General features: G+C 47.5%; 1 protein-coding gene across 1 annotated transcript; it reads right to left on the bottom strand.

Annotated features, from left to right (window-relative positions):
- Positions 1–1,835: 1,835 nt before the first annotated feature.
- Positions 1,836–9,166, bottom strand: Wfdc8 (WAP four-disulfide core domain 8). Its single transcript, XM_055595935.1, has 6 exons — positions 9,162–9,166; positions 8,956–9,065; positions 6,124–6,264; positions 5,529–5,696; positions 2,724–2,864; positions 1,836–1,975 (listed from the first exon to the last, which is right to left on the bottom strand). Exons 1-6 carry the CDS (start codon positions 9,164–9,166, stop codon positions 1,836–1,838), a joined length of 705 nt encoding a protein of 234 aa, XP_055451910.1.
- Between the last annotated feature and the right edge of the window lie 2,736 nt (positions 9,167–11,902).

Here is an 11,902-nt window from a genome sequence, read left to right as displayed (position 1 = left end):
AAAACAAAAAGAAAGAAGAAAGAATGAAAGAAAGCAGGCTGAACGAGCCATGGAAAGCAGGCCAGTAAGCACCACTCCTTGATGGCCTCTGCTTCAGTTCCTGCCTTCAGGTTCCTTTATTGAGTTCCTGCCCTGAGGTCCCTTTGATGGTGGACTGTGATGTGGAACAATAATAGAAATAAACCCTTTTCTACCCGACTTGCTTTTGGTTATGCTGGTTTATCATGGCAATAGAAACACTGGCTAACTAAGATAGGAGGTAGTTTCCAGTCCAAACGTTAACATCTGTGAATGATGGAACAAGGGCTGGCTACTTATAGCAGATTTTTCTCTCCTCTTACGTACTTTTCTTCTATGTTTTACTTCTAGAAAGTGAAATGGAAGGAAAAAAAAAGATCATAGGAAAGTGTTTTAGAGTCACACTTCACATGCTCAGTGTTGAAGTCTTCCTTGTACCCGTCTTCCCTGTACCAAGCCAGGACTTGTGAGGCACCAGATTCTTCATATTTCATGGGTTCCCACAGGCTGACAGAACCCAGAAAGGTTTTAGGATCTTTATTTTCCTTGGGTTTACTTTACATACAAGGGCTGGAGGGATAGCTCAGAGGTTAAGAGCACTCTCTGTTCTTTCAAAGGTCCTGAGTTCAATTCCCAGCAACCACATGGTGGTTCGTAACCATTTACAGTGAGATCTGGTGCCGTCTTCTTGCCTGCAGGCACCCATGCAGATAGTACACTGTATAAATAACAGAGAAATCTTTTATAAAAAGACATGGTGGAGAGAGAGAGGTGGAGAGAGAGAGAAACTTTGGATAAGAACTTTGAAAGGTCCCTAACTTTGTTTGTTTTATGTTTTTTAATTATGTTTATTCTCTCCTTCCACCGCTTTGATCCCAGAGATCAAACTCAAGTTGTCAGCCTTGGAGGAAGGCACTTTTACCATTGAGCCATCTCTCCACCCTGGCTTCCGCTTTGTTTAAACAGGGTCTTCCTGGATTCCCAGCCTTTCCTACATAGCCTGGAACTTGTTGTGCAGACCAGGCTAGCCCCACCTTGTAGCAATCCCCCTGCCTCAGCGTTCTGAGTGCCAAGATGTGTATACCATCAAGCACAGCTGAGAGGTTCCTATATGTATCTTTTCCTGGTCATTGAGATGTGGCTGTGTATTTGTGTGTGTGTGTGTGTATGTGTGTGTGTGTGTGTGTGTGTGTGTGTGTGTGTATGTGTGTGCAGGTACATATACGTTTGGGTATATGTATGTGCAGGTACATCTGTGTGTAGTGTTGTGTTTGTACACATGTGCACACATCTATGAATCTCAGATGTCAAGTTGGGGTATTGTTCCTCAGGTACCATCCACCTTGATTTTGAGACAGGGTCTCTCATGGGCCTGGAGCTCACTGATTATGCTGCCCGTAGACCCTCCTCTCCCCGTCTCCCCAGCTCTGAGATTATAAGCACACCCTACATTTTTACATAGGTTCTGGGGATCAAGCTTAGGTCCCCGACGCTTGCAAATTCGGTTCCCACCATCCACAGCAGTGGGCTCACAACCATCTGTCACTCTTAACTCCAGTACCAGGGAATCTGTCACCCTCCGCTGGCCACCAAAAGCACACACACGTCTATACACTCACCAATACCCACATTATAAACCAAAACACAAAGCTTAAACTAGTGTCGGCGTGTGTGACCCACTGCGAGCTCACCGGGCGTTGTCCTAACCGGCAGCATCGTTTGTCCAGGCAGCCAGCTAAAAGACAGAAGCGAGAGCTGTCTACTGTGCTCCTGGTAAGTCATCACCGTGACAGGGCTACTTTTCCTCCACTCACAGGTCAGTGTCTGGCCTCCAAGCACTTCAGTCCACAGCGGCTGCAGCACTTCTGGTCCAGTGGGCAGTCACTGTCATGAAGGCACAGGGGCCTGTCAATCTTGGAGCACTTCATGGGCTTAAGCGGGCAAAAACCTGTTTTGACTTTGTGAAATAAGACAACTGACTTTAAAACAATACTCGGAAAGAATCTGACACAATTGGAACCCCAGACGATGTTTTATTCTTTCTTTCTGTGTGTGTGTGTGCGCGCGCGCGTGTGCGCGCGCCTGTGCACACTTACCACTAGCTCCCATTTTGCGGTCACTGAAGTATGGAGACTCTGAATAAGTAAGGTTTTGTTGTCGCTTTGTTTTGTTTTAGAGGGGTTTTCCCAGACAGGGTTTCTCTGGTTTCCTGGGTGTCCTGGAGCTCACTCTGTAGACCAGGCTGGCTCTGAGCTCAGAGATAGGCCTTTGCCTCTCAAGTGCTGGGTTAAAGATGCGCTTCACCACTGCCCAAGTAAGCTCATTTATTTATTTATTTTTGAGGTAAAACAGAAAATGACTGTGCTCGTGAGAGGCTCTGAAGAACAGCGCAAGTGTTCAGAGGCCAGGAGGTCAACGTGAGAGCACCCGGTTGGGCATTTTAAAAAGTCCCCTGAGAGACCTCAAAGATTAGGGCAAGGAGCATCTGAAGTTCAAAAGACTTCTCCACCTCCCAGGCAGCTGTGTGCGCAGCACTCAGGAGGCTGAGGCAGGAGGATGGTAAGTTTGAGGCCAGCCTGATTCTCTCGTGAGATCCAGACCACGCTAGACTACCTAGTGAGCCCATGCTCTGCCAGGCCTCCCTCACCCATCTCACGGGGTATCACGACCTCCTGTAGACCGGGAGGTTTGCCACCAGTCCTTACCTAGCCAGGCTTTGGCACAAACAAAGCCACACCGGGACTCACAGCACTTTTCCTTCTCCAGGCAATCCATGTCATTCTTACAGGACGAGGGGCACTCCATCCGCGTTTGGAGAGGGAAGAGGGGGCACTGACCCTTCTTCACTGGAAAGAGAGCAGAGGCGAGCTTGACAGCACCCCCAGCACCCCACTGCCCTTTGGAAAGCTTTCCTTTCTCCTTGGTGGTGGTGATAGTTTCTATACCTCGGTTCAGCTTACCCTGACCATCTCCAGTAGGCTGTAGAGGGCACCTAAGATCGGAAGCCCTGCACCCAATGAGCTCACTCTCTCTATGGAATAAAGGAAACGTGAAATCGGCACAGACCTGTCACCTTTGGGTTTGTGATGTATGTTCTGTCACCTTGCCTTGGGTACACATATGAGTTCTGCTGCCTACAAATGAAAGGGGACCCTCCCTTCATATTTTTGGGCTGTCGAGGGCTCCAGACTGTGTGTGAAAGTTTCCCTTTGAGTTATAATGGGGAGAAAAACAAGGCCACATATCTCCCTGGGATCCTTTTTTTTTTCTGTCCTTCCTTCCTCCCTTCCTCCCTCCCTCTCTCCCTTCCTTCCCTCCCTTCCTTCTTTCCTTCCTTCCTTCCTTCCTTCCCTCCTTCCCTCCCTCCCTCCTTCCTTCCTTCCTCTTTCTTCCCTCCTCCCTTTCTTTTTGCCTTTCTTTTTCTCAGGTCAGATATAGATATGATTTTTTTTTAAAATTTGTTCCTGTTTTTGTTTCAGCTTTAGTGTTTTGAGATAAAGTCTCATGTAGCCCAGGCTGATCTCAAACTTGTGTAGCCAAGGCTTGCCTTGAACTCTTTAATGTTTTTTGGTTGGTTGGTTGGTTTTGTTTGTTCTGTTTGTTTTGGTATTGTTTTTTCAAGACAGGGTTTCTCTGTATAGCCTTGGATGACCTGGACTCGCTTTGTAGACCAGGCTGGCCTGGAACTCACAGAGATCTGCCTGCCTCTGCCTCTGCCTCCCCAAGTGCTGGGATCATAAGCGTGCGCCGCCACACCCAGCGAGCCTTCAACTCTTAATCCTCCTGCCTCTACCTCATAAATGCTGGGATTCTAGGACAGCATACCTCTGCCTCATGTGCTTGAGTCCATGGCTCCACGATTCTTTAGAGCCCTCCAGAAAGGGAAGCGTGTAGCCCTAGCTTTTTCAAGCCAGGTCATAAAGCTGCCTGTGCTGTTCAGACATATCCAAGCTGAGAAGTTAAAACTTCAGCTCCACCCCCCACCAACTGCCCATCCCTAGACAGCTAAGAAGATTGTTCTAACTCTGCTTCCCCATCTGCACAGCGTTAGTGATATGGTCAAATATGGTGGCTCACACCTCTAACTCTAGCACTTGGCTGGCTGAGGCAGAAGAACTAACTGCTCCAAGTTTCTAGCTGGCTGGGCTCCAGCTTGAGAACAAACGAGCAAAAATGTGGTGCTGATGATACAGTCTTTCTCAACCTGCCCCCCAAAACCTGAGGTGGAAACCCAGCGCCGATGAGTCAGTCACTTTTATTTTGAGGCCAACACACGCATTTTGAAGATCCGCAGTCATCGCTTCACGGTTGCCATTGAGGGAGCCATGCCATGAAAAGCTGTGCCCTTTATATCTTTGATGGCACAGAACCCTACCAACAGTTCAGTGAGCCGCTTGCTCTTCCAGATTCAAAGAAGGGGAAGGAACTTAGAGCAGGCAGAGGAAGAGTGCCATTTTAAGCCAGGTTGCTTGATGTATAAAGCCCACAGCACCCTGGCTCCCAGCAGTGTCGGTGTTGATCATTGCAGTGAAAAATGAATCTATAGGCTTCACCTTCACCTCCAGGGTCTACACTTCCTCCATGGGGTGATACTCAATAGGTTGCTGTGATGAGAAACATCTTCCTCCAAAGAATTAGACCTGGGCTTGGGCCTAATTCTGACTTCTGGCCAGTGTTCAGTGTTTCCAAAGACATTATGTGTCTTGTCCCATTTCTTTTTTTTTTTGGGGGGGGGGGTGTTTGCAGGAGACTTCAGTAACAGAAAAGTCATGGGTAGCTGGAGTGTAAAATCAAGAGCTGGAAGACTAGGGTTAAGCCCTTGAATGAGGGCCAAGGAGAATCAGAGTGTTCAGGAGACTGGTATGGGAACCCATTTTTGGGGAGAGAAAGTACGAGGCAGGTATCTGCTTGCTCAGAAGAGGGGAGGTGCCAGACTCCCGAGGTTACTCAATGTTACTTTGAAGCTGGGGAGAGCCTGGGAAGTAAGTTCAAGGAGCTTAGGGGTTTACCTGTGGACAGCAGAAGACTAGGTGGGAGAGGAAGCATTAGGGCGGAGACCGCTGGGAAAGTCACCTCCTCTGATTGGGAGGTGGCCTGAAGCAGAAGGGACCATGCCTTCCCCTTGCCATTCTCTGACTCCAAGACTTCCTTGCATAGGCACGCCAAAGAGAATGGGGAGAGGGGCAGCCCCTAGGAAAACTTCAAGACACGGCCTGGTTTCCAGAGGTCTCCTATCTGCTGACTTTTCCTCGTTTCCCAGCCTCATGGTTTGTACATTAGCTTGATTTCTGGTCACAACAACTCCATTAGGTAAATACTGTTAATATCCCCATTTTATAATCCAGCCAAAAGTCATAAAGGCAAGCAGCTGCCCAAAGACCTCTCAACCAACAAACGACAGAGTGAGTGTTTGAACCCAAGGCAGCTTAGTCTCAAAGCCCGGGCTATAACTATGTTAGTGTACTGTTTGTAGTTAGGCGAGGCACCCAGGCTAGGAACATGGGTCTTACCAATCAGTATGCAAGCCTTCCTGCAGTCAGACTTGCTGAGGAAGTTGTTCACATTCCCATGACATCCAGTGAACTTAAAGGACCTGCACTGTTGCCTCTCGGAGTCAAAATACCATCGGTTTTCATTGCCATCACAGTTCCCCGCCTCCAAGGGCAACATGCAGGGTTCTGAGGCAAGGAAGCAAAGCAAGAGTGTAAAGCACGGATGTGAGAAGAGGAGATCAGGTCCCTAACCACAGCCTTCATCATAATCCAGAGTGTTACTGTTCTCCTCATAGACAATCCAGTGAAAACAGACACAGATGGGCCACAGAGATGGCTCAGCAAGGAAAGGCTTTTGTTGCCAACCCCGAGGACCTGAGTTGGATCTCCAGGAGCCACACCTTGGAAGGAAGGGACTGGCTTCCATAAGTCATCTGCTCCTCAAACGTCCATGCTTTACACTTGGACTTAAAGGCAGAGACTGGAATTACAGAATGAGGAAGGCATAAACTCTGTCCTTTTGGTCCTGCCTTCTAACTTCAACCAGTTCTGGACACAGAAAGAAGTGGGAAACCCCAAAAGGCACCTCTGCCTCACACCCAGTACCCAGTACCTTCATAAGGATCCATGCACATCCTCCCACAGGCAAAATAGCAACACTTGAGATGGGCCTCGCAGTTGAAGTCTGTTGTGCAGGAGGTCACACCCCTATTCGGGCAGTCCATCTCCTTCCTGGGGCACTCTCCCACTTTTTCTGTGAGAAAGAAATATCCAAGCTCACATCCTCGAGCATTTCAGCCCTTGTCCTCCATGGAAAAGGTGAGCTGCGAAGAATCTCAGTTTTTTCATCTACCTCTGATTCTCAGTTCTTCCCTTGCTTACACTCAGGGGCTACATCCATGTCTCTCCATGCTTGGCCCCTTCTGATGGAGCTAAATGTTTTGCTCAGGTAACCTAAGGGAAGCCATGTTGGGTCCCAGAGCATGTAACTAGACAAAAATGCCATTTGTCTTAAGTGAAAGACTTATTTCCTTGTGTCCCAATGGCTCTGACACCACATTAGCAGAGGAGATTGATGAGCAGCGGAGGAAACACAATGGAAAGATGTGCCGGGAGTCCCAACCTTGGTCCCTAATATCTTATGTGGACCCAAGACCAGCCTGAGTTCAGTTACAGGGCTTTTTTGAGTTAGTAACTCTAAGAGAGAAAGAGATGGCGAGATGGCGTATGGGGAAGAGGAAGGAAGTGCTATTGTCAGACAGAGCTGGTCTTGCTAGCCTGGCTCCAACATTAACTAAAATATATACACATTTATATGTATATTAACTAAAATATATATATATATGTATATGTATATATATATATTTGAAAATACTTTTCATTGTCTAAGTCGTAAGCGTCCCATCTGTAAGATGAGAATAATGATCCCTTAGAGTTTGCTTGTAGGAATTTAGGGGGATGATGCACAAGATACACTGACTGCAGGGCCTTGCACTGGGTCAAAGCTGGGCAGTTATGAGGTCCCATCCTCCCTTCTAAGTACGTGGCATCGCTTCCTGACTTCCTGGTTTGTGGTGGCCAGAATTCTCAAGTTGTTTCCTGATACTCCTGTCCTCTTGTTAGTGCATCAAGCAAGAAGCCAGGCCCTGCTAAAAGTGACGTGGTAGGTGTAATCCAAGCCCTAACCCAGTCAACCGTAAGACTCAGAGCTAATCTAACTGGCTAACATCCAACCAACTGGGTCCCTTGAAGGCAGGATTTTCCAGTTAACAGAGAAGTTGGAGAGGTTCAAACTGTAGGCAGGTTCCAACTCTCAGCAGCTTTGACTATGGCAGAAGGGCAAGTGCCAGGAAGTGAGGGTGGCCTTTAGAAGCTGGCACCACCGGAGAAAGGAGAGCCAGACCTAAAATTGTAAGAGAATGGCTATATTACAAATGATCTGAGAAGCGGACCCAGAGTCCCAGGTGAGAACCGCAGCCTCAGCTGGCACCTTGCTCTCAGCCTGGTGAGAATCTGGGAAGAAATCCCAAATGCATCACACCAGGTTTCTGAGCTCCAGATAGAGGTTCTAATACAGCAGGTTGCTAATACGGCATTCTGTGGCTCTAAACTGAGCACTCACATTCAGGATTTGATAATCAAAGCGGCTAGATCTTCTTGGGTTTGGGAACTAGTCAATTTTAGAACGAGAAGGCCTACATATCAGCACCAGCCAACCAGTTGCTTAAGAGAATTAGATCAGCTGGAATCACATGGTAAATTAGCTGAGGCTCACAAGGCTCACCTCAGGAGCCCCGGCCATGGTTCCCGCTCTTCACGTCACTCTTAATGTAACCCATCTAGGACTGCCTGAAGCTAAGAGTATATGGTTCTCATCTGGAGCATTCATTGAAATCACCGGTTCATAGTCTACATTCAGAACATGTAGACTATGAACTAAATCAGAATCTCTAGAAAGTAAGGCCTAGGTGATTCCATTCTTTAGAGATACCGTATACAGTCCTGAAGCAAGCATCTGGATGCTACATTTAAACACAAGAAAAGCTAAACAAATAACTTGGAAGCAGCTCACAGTGACCAAGAAGGCATAGACAGGAAAGTCTTGAGATTACACAGTCCAGTCTGCCATCTTACTAGCGTGGACTCCAGCCTCCCTCCTGCTTCCCGGAGACACTTGAACCTGTGTTTATTATCGTGCATTTCCCCCCACCTTGTCAGCTTGTTTTGAGCCCTCCTTCCGCCTTGGATGGCTCTTCTTAGTCACTTAACTTTAGTGCACACACCCAAGGGACTCTTACAGGTCTCCTGGCCTCAGGGGTCTCCTGAGCTACCTGGACCCTTGTTAGCCTAACACACTCTTTCCCGCTGGTTCTCGTGTCTTTCCACAGACCCACTCTCTACTCTGAGCCGAAGACCTTTGTGTACAGTTAGCTGAAGAAAAGCCATCCAAGAGGCATTCGGAAGCTTTTGTTTCAATGTTTTTGAGACAGAACCAGTGTCTTCCAGGCCTAAAAAGCACTTCCTCCTGTTCTGTTCCCCACCTTGACCTTCAGCACATCAACAATTATGAAACACCACTTCCCCCAACCCCAGATTCTGATCCATCCAGGATTTGGGTCAATTTTGTTTCTTGGCATCTCTTCCCACCCCCATCTCTCCTCTTTCTGTGTTGCCATTGCCTCCAAGTAACACCTGGGCTCCTGCCATGGCAACATCGCCCTCTCTGGCCCTCTCTTTTTTCAGCTTCATGACTAATAAATATTTAAATTTTAAAAACTTGAAAACACAGATTGAGGAAAGCCAGAGAAATAATTTGGGTAAACAGGTGAAGAAAGCTGTAGAAGCAAACAGAAGGAGCTCTCCGTGACCAACAGGAGCCCCTTGCCTCTCCTTCCAGCCCTCAGTCCCCAAGTGCACTTCCCCAGAAGAATGACCCATGACCCACGTTTGATTTTGATGGTGTAAAATGCTGAAGTCAGCTCCAAGGCAAGGAAGAGAAACAGCATGAGTGTCCGGCTTCTCCGGGAGCTGGTGGACCCAGGGAGGGGAAGAGGCCTGTGTGAGTGAAGAACAGGGACCTGAGTTAGGCACCTCGAGGGGGAAGCACAGCCCTTGCAGAGATGCCTTCAGACGGTTCCTAGCCCGGCTTACTTCATGGATGAGCAAACAGAGCCAGGAGCGAGAGAGAGCCACCTCTGTCTGAGGTGGCAAGTTAGGATGGGATGGAGACAGTCACTCCAGGACTCTCCCCATGGCGCTGCATCTCAGCCTGTTCAGTCACTTTCCCCGGTCTCGCTCCTGGGTAAGAGGTCACACTTGAATCATCACAGGCTCCATTTGGAACAGTTGTCAGGTGAGTTTCCTGTGCTCGTGTCTGAAGCTTCAGACACGATTCAGCACCTTTGCTTTGCTCCACTGACAACACGGATTGATAGTATGAGATTATCTGGAGACCTGGGCAGGCGGCACAGGATTTAGGTGCTTTAGAATTGCACAGGCACGCGTATGCACGCGTGCGCGCGCGTGCGCGCGCGCACACACACACACATACACACACACACAGTGCCCCAAATGACCTTCTGTTAACAAAGAGATTACTCTCATTCCTTCTGCCTCTATACAACTCTAGAATAACCTGATAAACTGATAATAACCTGATAATCTTCTCCCTCTTTCAAGTGCTAGTTTCATGTGTTTTTGTTTGTTTGTTTGTTTGTTTGTTTTATGACCCATGATTATTTTTAAATTTGTGCACATGTGGAGGTCAGAGGACAACTTTTGGGAGTCCGTTCTTTCCTTCTGCCTTGACTTCTGGGGTAGAACTAAGGTAAGTTTCTCTACCTGATGAGCCAGGGCCTCCTGAGTGTTTTTAATTTCAAGATGAGAAGATCCTGTGATGCCTGTAGCTCTAGGTGAGCACATTTCAGAAGCCGTGGGAAGGGGGGAGGGAAAAGAAAATGCGTTGACGCGACAGATGCCAGTGTGAATCTTAGCTGTAGAGAGTTCCAGAGCCTGAGGATCTGTGGACACGCCTTGGAGCATCTTCCCCGGAATGCCTGAAGCAACAGTATAAAGATTTGCAGAAGTTGCTGTTCCCCTTCTCCACTTTCTAAAGAATTCTGATGTCCCCTCACCGCCCCACCCCTGCAGGCTTTACAACAGCCCCTGGGCTCTTCAGTGATGGGAATGTTAACCCCAAATCAGCAAGTGTGAATTTGACCCTGTTTTGGTCACTTATACAACTATAGCATGCTTTGGATCCTCAGTTTTCCTCATCCAGGAAAATGGGAAAATACAGCCAGCACAGTGGCCTCTTTTTGTGGTGGGAGTGCAGATGAAACAGTATGAAAATCTGATGCATCAATATAGAATCAAGATACGAGTTGGACTGACTTTTCCTGTGTCCGCCAAGTTACCCTCTGTGTGGTCTCAGCTCAGTCATTTAGCCTCACGGAACCTCATTTTTTATTACAAGCAAATGAACAAAACAAACAAAAACGATACCTGTGACAGGAGAAGTGAGTAGACATGGCAGCTGCTGTGTCCTGGTGCACACCTGTCAGGAGACAGCAGCAACGGTGTCAAAAGTCCTGCCTTTTCCTTTCAGTTCAAATTCCCTAGTCGGAGACTGCAGGGTTCCTCAGTAGACTGAGGCCAAACACTTAAGCTAGTCTTTTGATTTAAAATTTAACCCGTTTATGTATACCAATAACGTCTTGAAAATTAATTGTTCAGATTAACCTGTAGCCAGTCACTAGAGAGGAGCGTTCCCAGGATAGGCATGATGGGAAAACACGGATCTATCTATGGTCTTCCCAAACATGATAGAGAATATTCAATTATAATTTTTAGTCATATCTATTTCGTGGAACATAGCATTAATATAAAACACACTATTATGGATACAAGGAACATGGATGTATTATAATTATTTATTGTTCACTTAACTAGTCATTGTGTGTGTGTGTGTGTGTGTGTGTGTGTGTGTGTGTGTGTGTGTGTGTTTTCTTTTATTGGTGGGGAAGATTTGGCAACTTTGGCACAGAATGAGTCTATTTTAATTGGAAGGAATTCATTTGCCAACGTGTGTAAGGCCGGGCTGGAGTGATAACTCAGCGGATAAGAGAATACTGGGTGCTCTTCCAGAGGACCTGGGTTTAAGTCCCAGCAACCAAGAAGCCGCTTACAATCATCTATAACTCTGGTCCTGGGAGATCTGGACCCTTCTTCTGGTACCAGGTGTTCCTATGGCACACAGACATTCCCACAGGAAAAACACTCATACACACAAAATTGTTTAAAAAAATAAATTTTAAGAAGATGCTGCGAGACCCGAGTTTGTTGGAGACAGGTGGACATTGTTGAGGAGTTCCCCAGTTCATTGGTGCAGAACCAGTGAAAACCAGAGTGCTTGGCCGTGATGGCGTCATAAGACATAATAAAAACTGGCCTGGGCTGTAGCTCAGTTGACAGAGTACTTGCCTAGCATGCAGGAAGCCCCGGTCTAATGCCCAGCCCAACATGAACCTGACGTGATCAGCTAAACCTGTCATCCCAGCATTCTGGAAGTGAAGGCCGGAGGGTCAGGAACCCAAGTCTTCATAGTTAGTGCAGCCTGGCTACATGAGACAATCTCAAAAAAAAAAAAAAAAAAAAGAAAAAAGAAAGAAAAGACAATGAGATGAGGGAGGAATGATCCGAGCAGACACCCAGGGGACCGCCACCAGGCTCCATGTGGCATGGGCAGTGAGGAAGACATCCAGAGGCCCCGACCTGGGTGCCACTAAGATAACCAAGTATATGGTGGAAAGAAGGGAGAGAATGGTGTGTGCACAGTGAAGAGAGGCAGAACTGGAGATAGGAGGACCAGCCTGAGTAGCCTGCGCTGCCAC

Source organism: Psammomys obesus, unplaced genomic scaffold, assembly GCF_907164565.1.
Source record: "Psammomys obesus unplaced genomic scaffold, mPsaObe1.curated_primary_1811, whole genome shotgun sequence".
Classification (NCBI taxonomy): Eukaryota; Metazoa; Chordata; class Mammalia; order Rodentia; family Muridae; genus Psammomys; species Psammomys obesus.
The sequence above is the reverse complement of the archived record's forward strand: the minus strand, read 5'-3'. Positions and strand labels throughout refer to the sequence as shown.

Coding starts and splice junctions, on each gene's coding strand:
- Wfdc8 (XM_055595935.1), bottom strand. Junction 6,265..8,955: donor TTACACCATCAAAATCAAAC/GTGGGTCATGGG, acceptor TCTTTCTCACAG/AAAAAGTGGGAGAGTGCCCC. Junction 2,865..5,528: donor GAAGGCTTGCATACTGATTG/GTAAGACCCATG, acceptor CTCTCTTTCCAG/TGAAGAAGGGTCAGTGCCCC.